This window comes from Scophthalmus maximus, chromosome 11, assembly GCF_022379125.1.
Source record: "Scophthalmus maximus strain ysfricsl-2021 chromosome 11, ASM2237912v1, whole genome shotgun sequence".
Taxonomy (NCBI): domain Eukaryota; kingdom Metazoa; phylum Chordata; class Actinopteri; order Pleuronectiformes; family Scophthalmidae; genus Scophthalmus; species Scophthalmus maximus.
Window position 1 is genome coordinate 4,755,059 of NC_061525.1, and position 19,504 is coordinate 4,774,562.

A 19,504-nucleotide genomic window follows, 5' to 3' on the forward strand; every position below is an offset into this window, starting at 1 on the left:
TGTTCACATTTGTTTTGTTACTTGTTTTTGTTTTTTTTCCCAGAAGACCATATCACACAGTGATAACGAAGAAAAGGAGAAATCTACAGCCACGTTAGCTTCGTGCAAAAAACCACATACACTGGCACGCCGCGTAGGCAAAGAGATCAAGCAAGACAACGCATACAAAAATATAGAAAAATCTCCAATGCAACTCACACAGGAAAATGTTTTCTGTCGGTCCAACCCGCGCCCCTTCCTGCCAGACAAGCCGGCGTGGAAGAGTCACCTCGGGAACCTTCTGTGTGTGTGTGTTGTCGTCGCTGCTGCTGCTGCTGCTGTGTATTTTCTTCTTCTTTTTCCCGGCACAACCGAAGTTCTCGTGGCTTCCACGCAGGAATCCGCAGAACCGCCAAGGTCCCCAGTCGCTATGTTTGATCACTGTGGCAGATATGTCCATCATGACGACGCTCGGAATAATGTGAACAACAACATGTTTGAGTGATAGAAAACTAGTACAATAAAAGCATATCATTTCTATCGTATTGTTTGTGTCAAATCTTTTTCTTTCTGTTTTTTTTAAACTTTGTTATCTTAAAATACATACTATGCCCTGTCACTCTGAAGACATTCCAGCATTTGCTCATAATTGGTAGTGACAGGGTTAAATAGTTTGGCATACTCAGCAAGCCATGCCCAAAAGGATGCTATTTTGTCTCTTGCAAAGGAGGGAGAGGGAGGGGGGGACGGGGGTTTAGGGCAGGTCCCAGGATGCAGTGTCAACCTGCCCTCCCATGGGAGCTGCTGGGGAGATGGGCCTGGGTTATACAAGACAGCTGAGATTACAAACCGTGCTCAAGTCAGCCCATCGATTTCAGCACTTGCGAAACACATGCAAAGATAAGTCAGAGTTTTGGACTCAGTCATTCTGTCTGCCTGGGGGGGGGGGGGGGGCACGTCCATTTTTGGAGTCACTGCCGCAGGGAGGGAAAGGGGGGGGCTGCCGTCTTGGGTCCGGTACTCCTGTTCTCACACGGATAGAAAAAAGATTGTTTGGACGCCTTCAAAGAAAATGAGAGTTCATCCATCGAAGAAGGGACGAAGCAGTTATGACGCGGAGGGGAGGAGTTGAAATGCTGCAAGTAAGGCAAAGATGGATGATTTACATTTTTAACTCAGAGGAGAAAAAATGCATGCGCAGGGATTCAAACTTTAAAGACGTCATGGAGGAGAGGGGGAGTTGATGCAAAAGAAAGAGAACCCTCCAAAGAGCCTGGAGGAATTCAACACTGAGGTGAGAAGGGAGGAGTCATTGGTTGTTGGGCCCTCCTGCCCTTTCTTCCTCCTCCTCCTCTTCCTCCTCCTCATCCAGCGACACCACACCGGAGGAGGCCACGTCGGAGACCCTTCTGCGGAGGTCGTACTCCGCCCCATTTCCCTCCGCCTCCCCCTGGCACTCTGTGCTCTCGTAGTCCTTGCAGGGGGTGTCGTCATCCTCGCCTGGTGACAGGTACGTCTCAGAGTAAGACATGGAGTAGCAAGGGGAGTCCTGACCGCCGCAGGGCCGGATGCCCCGCCCTCCCCCACCCAGGCCGTGGAAGACGCAGTCCCCCCCACCAGGCCCGCTCTGCGCCATCCTCTGAAGCCGGGCCAACAGCTCCTCCCCTCCCTGCAGCGCCGACAGGATCTTGGCGGCGAGCTCGGCGGCGTTGCTGTGGGAGTGGGTGCCGCGGTGGCCGCCCAGGTCACGCAGCAGCGGGTGGTGCTCGTCCAGGCTGCAGAGGCTGGAGCACAGGGTGTCCGGGGAGCCTGCCGCGGGGGAGGGCTCTCCACTGCCACCGCCCTCGCCACCTCCACCTCCGCCCTCGCAACAGGGACCTCGCAGGCCAAGGTGTTGGCAAAGTTGACTGTGGATCAGGTCTTTCAAGTAGGGAGGATAGGATGGCACATCTGGAGGGAATGACACACACAGTGAGCATCTCACTGAAGAACAACGAGGGACAAAATATGATAAGAGACTGAATTATGAGATGAAAATGCAGGAGGTGAGTAAGCATTAAATATTAGCCGCATGTATAATCCTACTGTTGATATAGCCAGCAATGACAAACTTTACTCTTCCTAGTCATTGTTTACATTTTTTCCTACCACTAGTGTTTTGATGAGCGCGTCTCCACCGACCCGTTACCCACAATTCTCTCTAAATCAAAGCCAGACCCCACCTGACCTGTTATAGAAATGACATGTAACTTGTCTGTCCTATCTGAAAAACTATAGTTGTGTGCTTACATTATTCCAAATATTTCCCAGCTATTTCAAAATCTGGAGAAATATAAAAAAAATACAATATATACTTATGATGTATTTATACTATCTATAGTGTGCAGCTGAATGTTTCACGTAAAAGTGTAAACTAATTAATCAAATAATTAATGGGGTATTAAAATACCAACATTGGAAAATAATGAGAAACAATAAAGCAATGAATGGAATTAAAAGATATGGAATAAATACATGATAACATTCTACCTAAAGTCAAATCGTTATGTATATATCAAATAGAATAATGAACATATTTACAATACAGCATAGGAAACCAGCAGCAAAAGAGAAAAGAGAAAGAAGAAATCCCGCTCTACAGTATGTGTCCACAACCAGAGGAGCACTGAAGGTTGAAATCTACGTGACAGTGAAGCGAAGAAGTGGGTTTCACAGTAGTATCGACTCAGATCAGGTTTCATGTGGAGTTGATTCATTTCACTCAGAGGCTGGAATCTGTGAAACCCCATCCACTGAAGACATGGCTGGATCCACTACAGGAAGATACAGCAGCAGCACTGTGCTGCACGGGCTATCTCTGCTTCAGGGTAATCAAAATGAAAGCATTGGAACACACACACACACACACACACACACACACACGGTCAGACACGCTGTGCATATATGACCCCCTCACAGACCGTTCTCACGCAGACACCGCCTCTGCAGCAGAGGAAATGATATTAAACTTGCAGGAGGGGATATCAAATTGCGGTGAGGAACAAAAAAAAAAAAAAGATGGCAGGAGAGGATGAAAACTAGGGCACTGGGACAAAGAAAGACACGGAGAGAGGAAGAGGGATGAGGCTGCGGAGGGGAAGGAAGGCGACAATATGAAGGAAATAAATGTGATTTGGCTTCACCGCAGCTATTGTGGTGTGTGTGTGTGTGTGTGTGTGTGCGTGTGTGTGTGTGTGTGTGTGTGTGTGTGTGTATGTGTGTGCGTGTGTACCTGTGCTCTGTGTGGTGGGCTCGTTGGCGGGCAGAAAGTCCTCGTCGTACGAGTCGTCGTTGGACTCGTCGCCGTCCACAGAGGACCAGGCCCTCAGCTTCGCCTCGGCGATGGCAAACTGCTCTGCCACACCTTTCGAAACGCACAAGCAAAAAACATGGTCGGCACGGTAACAAAGTCACGAGCGAGCGATCGATCGTGTCCGGGTTCCGTTCTGTAAGCAGGTCTGCGTGAGGAACAGCGTGGTCTTAGTCTGGTTGCTCGCAGCGTTTTCCATTACAGTCAGTGTTGTTCCGCAGACGCTTGGCCCGGTGCACTTAGGATGCTGAGTGTTTGATAGTGTTGTTGTGCAGGTGCAGAGTTCCTCTGAAAGCACAGACAGAGTGTCTATTTGTCACTGGATATGCCAGGCTAAAACAGGTTTAATATACCATAAACACTGGTATTCAAGTCATGGCCACTAATAAATGATGATGCATCACTAATAAAAGGCAGGTGAAATGAATTGAGCGGGGGTAATCAAGTGTGGCCTAGTGCCCCGCATGGTAAATTAAGCATATTTGTATATTTCCACAACAATTATTCCATCAATGCAACAGATCAATACTGTTCTCTCCACCCTGCAGCGATCAGATTCTTTTTTTTTCCCCAAAACCCACATAAATAAAATCTGGGAATGAAATCACATGTGATTTAGAACAACCAACAATTCCATCCACAATCGATTATCATCGGTTAAGAGGGGGGATCAACTGAAACGTGTGTATGAGGAGAAACATTATACAATATTATCCTTATTCTTATAGACAATGTATATTATACAATGATATACATTGTCTGTCTGTGTATGGATGCAAAACCACTTCAGCTGCTCTGTGTAGCTGAGGATTGCGTGATCCTATGAACAATAACATCCCTGTGGACTACTGAAATCTGTTAAAATCACAATCTCAGGAAACGTGAGCAGATATTTACACCCATATCTCTGCAGTGAATATTTGCCCAGATTTATAACTTTGACTCACGTGCTGATTAATCACCACTTTTGATAAGTTACCGAATGCATGTAAAACACAAATGGACACACAATCGACCAAAGAGACGACATCAGTGTCTTTGTGTTTGGCTCATGTGACTCGTCATGTGCCAGAACCAGTAAACCACAAGGCCTAAGTGACCAATAACCTGCAGCCGCCATCATCATCAGCAGCAGCCGACCAATCGGAGTCCCGCTCCCTTTGTCTCTTCACCTCTCCGCTTGCCGCTCGTCCTTTCATTCCATCTGTTTTGTATTCCTCTCTATTCATCCACTCCCTTCTTCGTGTGATGCTTTTTTCCCAATCGCCTCTCTCAATAAAACGCTCTATCGACTCGCCTCACTCTCCCCGCTGCTACCGTTCCCTTTTCTTTCACCCTGCGATCTTTTCGGCCTTGTCCCTCACTTCTCATTTTGATTTCTGTCTCTCCGACTCTCTCTCTCTCTCCTCTGTGACTGTGTGTCTGCTTATTGCTCAGTATTCATGCGCTGTCTCCCACAGAGAGAGATCGATGGGCTCATTAATCTTCCACTGTAGCTGGGCCCTGAACTCTCCTTACAAATACTGGCACATCTTCCCGGAAATGCAATTGCGCAACGTGGCTTTATGTGCTCTCTTTTGAAAAGCCTTGTGTAAGTCCTTTAACTCCGAAAGAGAGTTTTGACCTGCATGCCTGCTTTTATATGTCACTGACCCACATACAGTAACACACAAAAGTGCCAAAAGTGGAGATAAAGATGTGCTACAGATTGTCACACATTCTTCCTCTTCTGGATGAATGACCCTAAACTTTTGGCCACTTTGTGGAAACAAGCTGCAGACATTACTTTGACATGTCATCGTCAACTTCTCCAGCAGACATGCAGCAACGTGAGTGTTCAACTGGAGTCAGAGCTTCACTCTGTCACCTTTCAGTGCACCAGACACTGGGATACTGACACACACACACACACACACACACACACACACACACGGACATGTGTGTGTGTGTGTGTGTGTGTGTGTGTGTGTGTGTGTGTGAGTGTGTGTGTTGGCAGAGGACAGCGCATCAATAGGACAACCCTACCTACAAACGCACACACTCGCAAACTTGCACATTCTACACACCAAAGGATGACTTCACATATCCGTACACGATCCCTTAATGTACTGGTGACATTCACGCAGTTGGTCCAGTCACCCGCGGAAACATCATCACGGGGCTACAAGGAGACAGTTGACGAAAAATAAAAAGAGTCAGCACAACCGGCAGGTCGCTGATGGAGTGGGCGCTTGGTGAGGATGTGAGCTGACGAGACGAGGAGCAGTATAATGTATAGTAACAACTCCAGAGCCAACCCCGCTGTTATGATGTCAACGCTAATTAAATGTAAGATTAGTCCCAGTTTTCATGACATTTGCAAGCAAGCAGTGTATGATGTGAATGGTGAGGTTCAACGTAACTGGTCTAAAACGACTGTGCTGAAGAACTACGGAAAGAATTTAAGGAATGCTTGATTTGACAAATTTGAAGAAGCACTTTGGGCAAAATTTGATTTTCATCATTTAATAAATTCCGCTTCTTTGAATCATCATTCCAGCTTAATCTAGCAGGAGGAAAATGAAAATGGATCTCAGAGAATAGAGGAGAGGTGTAAATAGTGAGATAAAAGAGAGGGCAAAAAGGAAAGAAAAAAGAACAGAGGAGGCACAGAGAAAAAAACCGCTCAGTCACTGTGGCACTGGCCAGGAGCAAAACCTTACTGTGCAAATTAACCTTGAGAGTCTGCATTGCAGGGAGCGAGCGGGAGGACGGATGGAGAGCCGGCAGGAGGGACCGGGTGGAAAAAAGGCTGAATAAAAGACGAGATGAAGAGACGGAGAGGCAGAGAGGAACATTAAAAAGAGGGGACAACGTGAAGAGAAGAGAGGAGGGAAATAAAGAGAGGGGGCAGGAGCAGATGAGAGAAAAGTGAAAGATGAACTGAGTGAGTAAAAGAGAGAGGAGACGGAAGAGGGGTGTGTGTGTGTGTGTGTGTGTGTGTGTGTGTGTGTGTGTGTGTGTGAGTAGGGAAAGAACTAAGGGCAACAAATATGTGCCTGCAAGGCTGCACAATCAGACGACTCGCCATTAACACGATCTGTATCTGGATATCTTCTCTGGATAACATCATTTATAGCTGGTATTAATACACATATCTCAGCTCTGCCTGCACTGGGATCAGATCTCAATACTCAGATAAGGTACAGGAGGCAGGCGGGCTCTACTTGTTGTGCCGTCGCCAAGGAAAGGCCCGTCCGAGGCTTTTTGACATGTAGTATGAAAGGAGGACATGGATGTCAGAGACCTTCGAAACGTGTCTGGAGGACGTCCTTTTCTTAAAGGGGCAGTTACACATGTCTTGTTCATGTCATATCACATCGTGTCGTCGTGAGGACACGATGTCAGCCTGTGAACGGTGGAGTAATGCTGCCTACTGTGATTCCAGAAAATTTGTTTGTGTGGTCTTAGACAATAAACCTGGTGATGTCTTAGTGGTGGAGTGTAAGAGGGGCGATACACAATGACTAAAGTGACCCGCTAAAAAAATGTTGTCACATTTTGCATTTCCAACAGGCCACCTTCAGATGTGTGTTCTGTGAGCAGTAATGCATTTTCCTTATCCACATTTGCAGATCAGATCAAAAGTGCAGTTCAAATGCTGCTTGCAACCAGCATTATTTTTTATTTAACCTCATATCAGTTTAAAACAATTTCCACATCTATGTTAATGTGATTTTTCAACCACTGTATAGTGTGTGGGGGGGGAATAGACTTATTTGAAGCTCGGTTCTGTGCCTCCATGTCTCTAATTAATGAACAAAAAATATGAATCTGCTCCTTTTTAAATGTTTTTAAATGAAATGGGGTTTTTCTTAAATCCTGCTGTTTAAATCCTGCTCTTTGTCCCAATGGTTTCTCATATTAATGAAGATCCTTCCTGCTGAACATTCGTTTACAGGCCTTTTTTGCTCCATAGGCGTGATCGTCAAATGGCCTGCGCACATTCAGAAACTCCCTTCAAAGAGTGCGGCAAAGCGGTGCATCTTAAGCGTTTGTGCTATGAACTAATTCCGCACACAGGCGACAGACGTCTTACCGGCAGCGAAGCGAGCCTCCTGCTCTCCCTCGGTGAGGTCAGAATAAGAGTTGAAGTCTGATTCGAGAGCCGCCGGTGTGTCCGTGGGCTTGCACCAGCCCTTCCACTCTATCAGGTGGGCCACTCTGCCCTGCGCCATCGCTGTCGGCTTCGTCACATGGTCTTTCACTACCTGGGAAATACCTACAAGGCAAAACAGCAGTGGGTGATCCTACAGCATTACTTTACACTCATCGTACAGTGTGCATATACTACACATGAATCTACACAAGTGTGCGGCATACGTTCAGTGCATTCAGCAATGTGTTCAATGTTGCACTCACCATGCAGGGAGGATCGCGCCAATGCAGCAATCTCTTGGATGGTGAGAGCTCTTCTCGATTTCGGTAACATTTCAATGGTGTCGTCAACATTCACCTGCAATGACAAGAAGAAAGTGCGGCGACTCAGCTCTGGCGCGAACGTGAGCCGGCATCTGAATATACATCCTGCAAACGACTCACTGCAAAACCCAGAGCGGCCTTGACTCAGGAGGAACTCCCGTGTTCAAAGTATTAGACTGCTTCACTTTACTTCAAGGCCTGGGAAATTGGATTTTCTTTTTACACACTAATCAATTTTACAATGAGACACAAGCTGCATGTCAACAACGCATGCGCGCGCACACACACCCACACACACACACACACACACACACACCCACACACACACACACAGCTGTACTGGAAACAGTGTCTTCCAGCAGCTACTCTTGAATATGAATTAGGATTAAGAACTGTAAACTACGCATACTATGGCACATGTTGGCTTTAGTGGTTTGATGAATCAGCACGGTGGCTAATTAGAATGTTCATGTAACTGAGCTGACACTTCTCAAACTACAACTCAGAGTCAGTTGCTGGCTGCAGATGAGAGCGCATTGAGGGAGAAGTAGATCTTTGGTTGTAGATTACTGTATCTGCACACAGAGTGGACCTCAGATGGGCAGCACAAGACGTGACAATTAGATAGGTCATTTCCTTACAGCAACATATCAGAACCAGACATGGGGCTAAAGATGGACCCCCCCCCCAACTCCTCCTGGTCTATCCTCCATCAAATCGGTCTCCGCTTCAAGTCAAACCGCAGAGGGAGTATCGGGTGTTGACGAGTTCCTTTGTCTGCTAACTCTTTTTATAGCCCTACTCACGTGGGAACCACGGCACGTCAGCGGCAAAGGCCACACGCCGGGCTCATGCCACTGTGTTGTTACCCGATAGGGTCAACACACATGGCTGACTGAGGGCTCCGACGACGGCTACGGGCAGACAAGTGCATCTAGGTGCGGATAGATTCCGGTCGCACGCTCTGGTGTCACCTGCTTTTCCTTTAGAGGAACAACGAAGAGCTACAACATAATATCGAATCTTCCTATATCTACCCCTTGCAGTAATGAGTTCACCACTCAATGCTCAGCACAGCCTGCATTTGATTGCGGCGGACAAGAAAAACAGCCCGACCTTGTCCCGGCAATTCCACTCAACAGCAACAAAGTGCCGACCTAATAAACGAGCAAACAACAACAACAACAACAACATCATCCGCGAGAAGGCCCTTGCGGGGAAGAGAGGGGGGATCCCGAGCCTGTGACGGCATCGGCAGCTGCCGCGGGGCGCGATAATCCTCTTGTGCCGCGGAGCCGCTCACAGATCAGAGGGAGGATAATCTAGGGGAGACTTGATTCATACCCTCGAGGAGCCTTGGAATGATATATCGTCGTGGCGTTCAATTAAAGGGCAGGTAATGGCGTCCGACCACACCTGAACATGTTTTATTTCTTGTCGAATGGCTGCCCAGAGAAATCACTCCAGTGTGGTTTGGGAGGGTTTTATTCATCTTCAGGCCTGCCCGACTCAAAAAGGCCTGTCTCGCCGTGCTTAATGCCTCTAACCTTGATTTCACTTCTACTTTTTTGTGTGTCCCAGGATGACAGGAATGGTATTTCAGAGACATTTCTACCTGGACAGGAGCACAATTTAAAAAAGACAACTTGTCATTTCTGGAGTTTGGAGGTGCAAAATGCTATAATTTAAGTATAACTCAGCATGAGCTTTTAAAAGCAGGGTCCGGCCCTGTGCTCGAGCATCACTCTGCTACACAGCTTCAGTTAACAGCACCGGCTGCCGGCTCTGCTCCTTCATCCGTCCCCATCCCCCCTCTGGTCCCCTACTGCCCTACTGAACAGCAGAGCGAACACAGGAAGGAAGACGTGCAGGACTCAGAACAGGCAGAGTAACTCAACTAAGACCACTGCGCCACATCTTTTTCATCACACACTCAAACCTGCGTGCAGCATATACATATGCCCATTCAAACAAGGGTGACTCCCAACATTTACACCGATCAGCCATAACTTTATGAGCTCCTGCCGAATATTGTGTCGGCCCCACGTTTGCTCTAGAGATGCTCGGACCCCGTGGTCTAGCCATCACAATTTGGCCTTCGTCAAAGTCGCTCAGATCCTTACGCTTGTCCGTTTTGTCTGCTTCCAACACATCAACTTTGAGGTCTAAGTATCCACTGACTGCCTGATATATCCCAGCCACTGACCGTCGGGCATTGTGGCAAAGAGATCGCTCTGATTGGCTGTTCAGATGAAGCATGAGAAGCATGAGAAAGAAAGCGAACGAGGTGAATCAAGAGGGAACAAACCCACAACACTAAAGAGGTCGGCTCGCAGCCAGTTCATCTTCATCTATCTGTCAATATGGGTCAATCTGGGTCGACATGGTGTTGGGTCCATTGAACGTCATTGGTTGGGTCTTCCGGTTTTCCTTTTGGAATGACTTATACAAAGTACCGCCCCATGCTGGTTTCCTCTAATACAGGCACAGAATGTTTCCTAGTTGGCCGTTGGGGTTAGGGTTAGTCAGTCTTGGCGGTGTGTTCCAGGTACAGTTTTGCAGGCGGTCTTTGTCGACGTGAGTTGTTTGAGATCGGGTTGACGTGTCCCTACCCTTAAGCTTAATGTCCAGGACAAACCATCACACGAATCACCACATATCAGGAAAGACTTGTGTCCATAGTCCAGATATTTGGCCCTCATAAGAACGGCTGTACAAAGACACAATTTCCCTCATTGTGCCAAGCATACATTTTCATGGTCTGGTGAACAGAGACAGTGCCGAGGCAGCTCAGTTTCACCTTCACCTGTTAAATCATTGGTTAACTGTTGTCTCTGTGAGGCCTGGAGACGGCGCAGAGACGTACACAACAGATCTTTCAACACAACACGCCTGTTAGGAGTCAAGAGCAGGCAAGGTGCAGGTGCAGGGGCACACACACACACACACACACACACACACACACACACACACACACATCCAGCTTCCAGGTGATGCAGATTGGGAGACACCGGTCAGGTGACCCACTGTCAGCCTGCACCCTGCCCGCTCTTGAATCCTAATAGGCACGTGGTGGTTTAGGACATTAAGGTTAAGGGTTAGGGACACACCAACACCACGTCAAACAACTCACGTCGACGAAGACCTGCCTGCCGTGTCTGCTCTCGTCCCTGAACACACCGCCAAGGCTGAATCAAACAAACTCCCCATACCAGCAGGGATAGTTCATGTACGTCATTCAGAAAGGGAAACGGGGAAAACCCAACCAATTTCGTTCAGCGGACCCAACGCCATAAAGCTTACCTTGCCTACCATTCTCACAGCACAGAGCATTCATTCACCTACACTAAACATTGTGCGAGAGCTCAAGCCATGAATGGATTAAGTGGAATAGACAGGCGCGATATCTTCTTCCCCTGGTGGAAAAGAAACATCCCTCTTCTTCGACATGCCACATTTTCGCTCAACTGTGCGTTACAGCCCCTACCCACCCACTTCTGTCCCCCTCTCTCTCTCTCTCTCTCTCTATCCCTCAACTTTTCCCACAATGACAACGTTTCTATGGCAACTGGTCGCTTGGAACAATTGCTCCCAGTATGCCTGCGTGCTCGCTTCACTGATGATGTCACACTCGCGGTCAGAACACCAACCGACGGCCTCCACAGCCAAATTAATGACTCTCATGTGCTGCTCAAAGACACGGGCGTCAGAGACGAAGCGTTTGCATCAGCATAGCCCCATTTCATCTCTCAAAAGAGTGAGGTACGCCATTCAATATTTACAGTAAATGTATTTGAGTTTTATGACCTACGAGCCTGATAAACTCACATTTACCGAACACTTCTTTTGTCGGTAGACAACGACGGACACGATCTGTTATTTCCTAGTAAAAAATCTGACCAACTGTTGCTAGTGTGTGTCTTTTGGGGAGGGGTGATGGTGGGGGGGGTCCTTGAAGTGTAAAGCATCAGTGAACCATTGCTCTTTAGAAGAGGTGCGATAAGGTCAGCAGGGTCCAGCCAGCCTGTCTCTCACCGCGGCCAATGTCCAGTAACAGGCCGGCCCATGAAGACGGAGAGGCTGCGTTCCATAATGGATCACTTAGGTGCTGCTAATCATCGCCTGGCTGGCTCACATTCACACCCAGATGGTGCACAGTGATGTATGAAAGAGGCAAGGTGCGGTCATCATCATGATCATCATCATCATCATCATCATCATCATCATCATCTCCGAGACAGTTATATGCACAAGGGTCTGCAGCCCTGATTTAAAAGCACGGGCAGCATTTTGCCTCGAGGTCCAGATTTTGTACGGTAGGTTATATACTGTAGCATTAAATGTCTTTTACCGCAGTGGGACTCCTGTTATTGATGAGTGTTTTTTCAGAAAAGCTTCTCTGCAAACCTTTAGATACAAATACCACCGTGACAACAGAATATTTCCACACAGAATTGGGACGTGATGGTTCTTTTTTGAGGCACCAACAAAAATCCGTTGACGTCCATTCTTTGATATGTATTTGTCCTAAAACGGGACTAAAACAACTCTCGGTCTTGGGAGCAGGTTTTTCCTTTTAGCCCACCTGTCTTTGCCCGACGGAACATTAATTAACTGGGCAGAGACTCTGATGGAAGCAGCAGAAGGTAAAAAGGTGTCTGAAGGCCTTTGAATTCAAATAAACAGACAGGTAGCTCAGCTGAGTCGATCCAGCCGAGCAGCGCAGTGACGGCACCTCTACAGAACAACTTTCCCGTTCTGTTTTTGTCCGAAGAAGAGAAGCATTACACCCTGTGCGTCTCTGAGATTCCATTTTAAATGCTAAATCAAAAATTTAATTACTAATTATTCTGAATGACTTGCAAATAATTAGAAACCCCACTGGTTAACACTAATGAAAACTAAAAGGGAGATAGAACTCAAAGAGATGGAACACACATTAAAGACTTGGACGGCTTGTTTAATAAGGCAATTATTAGACCAGGATGGGTTGAGAAAATAATTTTCTGCTTCACGCGGCGAATCACATTTCAGACTGTCATCTCTGATTAGGCCAATCTGCTCGGTGCCCAACCAGGTTATGGTGCACGTGGTCGCTCGTGGCCGGGCTGAGATCATGTGACCAGATGTACAAACGAATGTTATACACAGATGGAACCGACTTTCCTCCAAACAACAGGTATAACAATAGTCCAGGCTCATTCACACAGGCACGGCAAGTAGGCTTTTTAAAAAATCTGTTATGTGACCACCTATTATGACGGAAATTAAACTGAAAATGAAATATCATAATTAGTATTATTTGTCATTATCATGCTGTCTCATAATAGGCTACTGTTAAATCTGCTCATTTACTATATGAATCATATATGCTTTGTAACACCCTACCTGAGAAGCTTTAAATATCTGCAACTGAATTCATACAGTCGGCAGCCAAACGTTTGTTCTTTAATTGAATAAAGATGTGTGTGATCATCCATGGCTCACTTTGAAATAACTCTGACTATATGCTCTTACTAGGATAATTCAAATGCCTATTTTTTTTTTATATCTTGTCTTGTTTTTGCCTTGGTTATGTAAACCTTTGTTGTAAACGTGTGTATGTCTCTTGTCTTGCCTTATACGTTAAGGAAAAAAGAGAAGAAAACAAACAACCTTGATTGTTCTTTTGTAGACAATAAAGTTGTCTGCATTTTGCTGGGGTGTTGGGGGGATGTGCATTTCCCTCAATCCACCTTGAAAGTAGACGAAGTTGTGCCAGGGTTGTCAACCCTCCGAGTTCCAGTACCAGCAGTGGCCTTCCACTCTTCACACAACCGTCGTCCGACTCCATCGAGTAATGCTATAAGCAAACGTTTTTTCTCCAGCACCTTGGCGAATCAATGCAAATATACATCCGTTTTGTATGAGTGGGCCTGTGTGGGCAGGCTTCCACTAAACGGAATGCAATGGCGGTGAATGCAATGATGTCTCTGGAACCGGAGAGAGTGAAAGTGGTGTCAAGTGACACTGAGCTGGTGTCAATGAATCTGCCATATCACCAAAACAGACCAGAGTGCAAGGGAGAGAGAGAGAGAGAGAGAGAGAGAGAGAGAGAGAGTTAAAGGGCACCTCGCTGAAGTCCAGTGCGGCCAAAGGTGCTGCCAGAATCAGTCTGCGCGCCAAGCAGGTCCGCGTGCTCCCCAAAAGCGCGAGGTCAGACAGGGAGCCCGCCGCGCTCCAGTCCACCCGCAACGAACCGTCAACCGCCACTGTCAGGAGGGAGAGAGCCGCGTGAAGACAGCAACAGTCGTCAAACTCTTAGTAGCTCTGCACCCTGGTCTCGCTTCAGGAAGAAACAACGCTTCAATACGTTATTGTTCATGATACGCAAATCCTTGGCCCGGGTTGTCATATTTGCAATCGCCATGCCAACCCATGCCTCCACGGGGCATCCCACTGAGGTGCGATGACCATGAATGTAGCTGATGGTGCGTATCTCACTGCAGTTTTTCGGCCAAAGAAATCCGCTAACGCATAGAACAGCACCAAACAAACAGCCTGTCAGACAGTTTGCGGGTTTTCTTGCACCGGGATAGGCGGACCGAAAGCCCCTTCTTTCACAGGAAACTTCCAACAGGTTGAAAGCACTTGTGATGCCATAGGGATCCAAAGTCAAATCAAGTATTCAATCGGAATTTTTAACAAAAATATTTCAAAGGATGTTGTTTGAAGATTTCATGCACATTTTGCTTTTCATTTGAGCTGCTGAACTTTGAGGGGGAAAAATAACTAAATCGTTTTATGCTTGCACCGTGCACTTTCACGGAGTGCTTCGTTCTGGAGCACTCCCCCCTTCTCTCTATTATGTATGGTTCAATTCAAAATGTGGGGCTCGGCCTTCACAGAGCCCCTCGCTGCATCTCTGTAGAGACATACATGTAGTGAGATAACATGGGGGGTGGTTGGTGGGCGTGGAGGCCTTGCTTCCATGCACTTTAAAGCCATGCCATGTCATCCAGGTAAGGCTCTGGCAGCATGCCCCCAGCCTGTTTGATATTTGATGAAGTTGCTTGTGCTTTGTCAGAGGTGAACAGTGCATCGAAAGAGCACAAGATAAGGAACATGCCTGAGATGACATTCTGCAGCCCCCCCCTCCCCCCTCTGCCGTTTGACACACACTTCTCTGACGTGGCCAACAGGCCACCAGCACACACCACCAAACCAGCAGCATCCTGGGTCTGCAAACGTCACTTTAACAGACATCCGGCACCTATAACAGCCTCGTGGACCAGAGTGAAAAAAAACAACCCTGCGGTGGACAGACGGGTCCTGGCACCGATATACACGGGGAGATCATTTCAGCACCGGGACAGCTCCCATGCCGACGCTCAGCCCAACAAACACCACGTTGCGCGCACGTGCAACCCCCCCCCCCCCCCGCGCGCGTGCTCGCCATTCCTCCAAAATCAGATCTGCTTGAAACCAGATAAAGATGGTGGACCTCTGTATGTCAGTGTCTGGCTCCTCTTTCCAGACCTCCACTGTACGGGAGCGTTTCTGATTACTCTCCGTGAATAGAGCAACTCGCTCGATTAGTTGCCAGCGCCCATCTCGAATAGGCTCCCGTGCCCAATACCCAAGACCGGTCACGGGGGGGGGGGGGGGGGGGGGGGGGGGGGGTCAACGACCTGCCGCTTAGCGCGTCCGGCTCAGGTTGCCCACCAGCAGAATTCAATATGTGCCGTTTTAATTGGGTGTGATGTACTCGGGTGCCGGGGGGTGTGTACTGTATCGTTGAATCTGGGGCACCTTGGTCAATGGAGGCATTGTTTGGAGGAGTGAGGCATGCGCGCGCGCGTTTTCTTTTGGGAATGGCATGAGATTGATGACCTGGGACTTGTCAGCCATCTGAGCCTAGGTGCAGCCCGGCTGGGGTTTTTTGTTCTGACCCCATGATGGATGGTGAGGGTGACGCGCCAGCCACTGATTGTCAGGAAGCTCGCAGGGCTGTTTCCCATGGACGGTCCCCGTGCAGCCGCCCCGTCCGGTCCGCCGACGGCCGCGCGTTGAGCGCGTTCCTTTCCATTCACTGCGACACCGTACAGCAGGGCGGATTTGCGTCATGGATTTTAAAACCACACTGCGCACATTCTCAGCCTCAGTATTTAATTGTTTTGCAATTGCTCCGAGCTATAAGTCAACTGCGTGACCCGTGGTGTTACACCAGTGGCCCTGCAGCCGGACCAGAGATCCAGTCTGCTGGAGGCTTGTGCGTCAAAACGACACTGACTTAAACGCGTTCAGATGGAAGACAGTGATGCGACCGATCCGAGCGGAGTTCCGGATTAAAACACGAGACACGTGTAATGGGTTTAACTGCGATGTTCACCTTTTTTTCCCCCAGTGCAACTCGTGGCGGCTCTCTTGTGACGGCCCGCGGTCTTCCATCTGTGGTTCATTTGTTCGACGTCTTTTTTTCTTCTTCCTCTTAATTACCTTCCCTGACTGTGATCTTTCTGCAGCTACACAAGTGACACGTCTTCCCTCAAAGCAAACGAGAATTGCAGTCATTTTGTTTTTGTTTATTAACACCCCCCCCCCACACACACACACACACACACACACACACACACACACTCTCTCCCTCACACACACACACACACACACTTTCTCTGTGTTCCCGTTGTCGTGGAAACTGCAGATAGAGAGGCCTCTGTCGTGCATCTCTCTCTCGCTCGCTCTCTCTCTCTCTCTCTCTCTCTCTATCCTTCTCTCTCTCTCTCTCTCTCTCTCTCTCTCTCTCAGAGACTTATGAGCGAATCAACACAATTAGGTCGAGACCCGCAGCAGCAACCTGTCACACACACACACACACACACACACACTAACACATACAGGCTAAATAGATGGGAGTCAAACAGGTGGCCGCTATTGGATGTCCCTCTCGTTGTCCCCCACGGTGGCTCTATACAGTACGTGGGGTCTGTGGGGACCATGCAGGGCTGTGTCATTACGCACTCCGAGACAAGGAGACGCGGGGACACGGCGCCATAATAATCATCAAGTGACTGAGGCGACAGATTACACAACCAATTAGAGGCGGAGAAGGGGGTTGGATACGACGGATAAATCACAGTGTGCACGGTCGCGCACATAACATTTACATCACCTGAAGGAATAAATCAATAGGCGACGGGTGGATGGATGGATGGATGTGAGGCAGGCTTGACTCGCGGAGCCTGCAGAGGAGACTCAGTCAAATAAATAACACGGGGGGTGATCCGGGGGAGACACGCGTCAGAGGTCGGCGCATAAGCACACATCCTGTGGAGGACCGGGCCCGCGCACGGCGACATGGTGGACACCTCGGGCGACGGTGGCAACAACCGTGAGAACAAGTCGCTGCGGTGGCAACAACAAGGAAGCTCGTCTCTTGGCAACAGGCAACTATTGCTGCACGAGTGTGACCAACAGATTCGACGGTGGTCCGTCTGCATTTGGACGCGAATTCTACTTTGACGCCGAGAAAAGATGTTTTGTTTTTTTTTTGCAATTATTTCTAAGAGAGTCGTTAGAGATAACGAGTTATTTACCTCGAGATTTTTTTTATTTTTTTTCTCGACGCCATCACATTCGTGCGGATGCGAGTGAAATGAAGGGTCCGTCCTACCTTGCAACTAAACTGGGTCAGCGCGGTCAGAACCATCGTGTCCGGATCGGTCTCCTCGTCACTACTGTGAAACGGGGTTTAGCGGAGCATCCCCTTCGATGGTGTCAAGAGCGCCTCTGCCTCCTCTGTCTCCGGCTGGCGTGCTCGCCAAAAAAAATCCTCCGTGCAACTCTCGCAGCATCGCGATGTTTAGGCTTGCACATACACAGCCCCCGTCGGCGCGCTCCCGCCACCACCCGACCCAAACGCACACCCCCCTGCGCTGCACACGTCCAGCTTCTTTAACCTCCTAACGGCATGGAACTTAAAATCCCAAATGTTTCTATAACGCTTCTTTATTCATATTGCGCATATGACTCAGTGTGTCTCACGTGTCGGGGCACAGCACGCTGTGCACTATACAAGCACCCAAATTTCTCCCGTAGCCTCTTCACCCGCGGAAGGCTGCAGCAAAACAAATGCGGGGGAAAAAAATAAGAACATAAATCAAAGCAGGAATTCCTCCAGCGTGCTTTTAATGAGAGCAAATGAAAACAACTCTTACCAACTGGCGCTTTGGAGCTGATACAGCCCATTATCGCAGATGCATGTGTACAGAGCCTTTCTTAGGGAAGCTATCAGATTTCTTTCCCTTATTGCCTTTATGCGTAAGAGAAGCCCGGCGCGTCGTACCTCACTGGTCGAAAAGCCTCTGACACTCTCCGCATCTACGGAGGCTCCGCTGGGTTCCGGCGCGCGGCGAAGCGGCGGCGCGCGGCTCTGCTCAGACCGCCGGAGTGACGCCGAGGGCGGGGGGGAGTCCGGCCATCACTTCTGCTCCGCGGCTCCCGTGTCTTTGGCTTGCTTCAGATCCAAACACATTTACGCACACAGACTAGAGTGTGAGTTTGCATTCGTTTGTTTTTTGGACTCTTAAGTGGGCTATGCCGAGTCTTGGATGAGCCTCGGCTTCGCGTCACCGGTCACCGGTCGTGTCCTGCGGTCGAGTTCAGCACCACAGCTGGAGGACAGCTCTCGCACACGCGTCGGTTTGCGCACCGGCCCGAGAGCTGCAGGTAGCTGAGGGGTTTCCCCTTCTCGGTCACCGCTGGTCAAGTCCACACCACTTCACCTCACCTCTCTCTCTCACTCACACACACACACACACACACACACACACACACACCGGCAGCACGGATCTCCGGTTCCCCTGTGCGCTCTGTGTGCGCACTCGTTGTCTCGCGGTTCAGACGGTGACCAACATTAACACACACACAAAGTCCCACGCTGAACTGGGCTTATATATACACAAAGCGGACGAGTTCCCGCCTCCTTGGCCGTTTCCCTCTGCCAGGTAGAAGCGGAATGAGCCGTGATTGGCTGGTGTCACCTTGCATGCCAGCCGACATGCGGATAAGGGCGGGGTCAGCGGGAGAGGAGCAAGTTGTCAACTAAAGGATTGCGTTTCCCCTCATCTATCAGCTGACATAATGATGAATGAGGGACACGCTGCATTTCTCAACAGATATAACCGAGCGTTTGGAAATAATAATTATAATATGAATAATACTAATAATAAGGGAGCAACGTGTGGGCGTTAATTCACTTTTCCCCCCTGACAAGAACAATCTAACAGTTCAGGAGAGAAAAGGTCGTGTTGGACCAATAAATGCCCATCGGGCTATAGACTCCACGTGGTGTGTGTGTGTGTGTGTGTTTGTGTTTCAGGGCATCGTGCTTCTCCAACGTCGTGTGGTGGCCTCTCTGCGCTGCAGGCTCATTACGACCCCCAGAGCCCACGCAACTAAATATAGGCAACTTTGCCGAAAAAATAAACCTGTAGATATTCCCAGCTCACGCGTGTTCAATCGGAGTAACCCATTGCAGCGCAAACGCATTTAAGGAGGCCGTGATTTAGAAGAAAGAAGATGAAGAAAAGGCCTATTGTGGCCTATTCGCATGCGAGCCACTCTTGTTGTCTGTCTCCAGGCAGGTCGACGAGGAAGCGTCTTCATTCTCCCCCCGTGTCTCTTAACGCCCACCAGGACTCTAAACATAGACCAACAGAGCCGCTGTGACCCACG

The 19,504-nt window shown here is 48.7% G+C and overlaps 1 protein-coding gene across 4 annotated transcripts; it reads right to left on the reverse strand.

Moving 5' to 3' along the window:
* Positions 1-1,039: 1,039 nt before the first annotated feature.
* On the reverse strand, positions 1,040-18,685 carry fam131ab (family with sequence similarity 131 member Ab). Of its 4 annotated transcripts, XM_035623778.2 has the most exons (6): positions 18,114-18,685; positions 13,901-14,040; positions 7,730-7,823; positions 7,407-7,589; positions 3,251-3,382; positions 1,040-1,929 (listed from the first exon to the last, which is right to left on the reverse strand). In XM_035623778.2, the coding sequence occupies exons 3-6, from the start codon at positions 7,797-7,799 to the stop codon at positions 1,289-1,291; spliced, it is 1,026 nt and encodes a 341-aa protein (XP_035479671.1). In that variant the 5' UTR covers positions 7,800-7,823; positions 13,901-14,040; positions 18,114-18,685; the 3' UTR covers positions 1,040-1,288. The 4 variants fall into 4 exon arrangements, with proteins under 4 accessions (XP_035479671.1, XP_035479670.1, XP_035479672.1 ...); XM_035623777.2 differs by lacking the exon at positions 13,901-14,040; XM_035623779.2 differs by lacking the exon at positions 13,901-14,040 and having other exon boundaries at positions 17,986-18,114.
* Between the last annotated feature and the right edge of the window lie 819 nt (positions 18,686-19,504).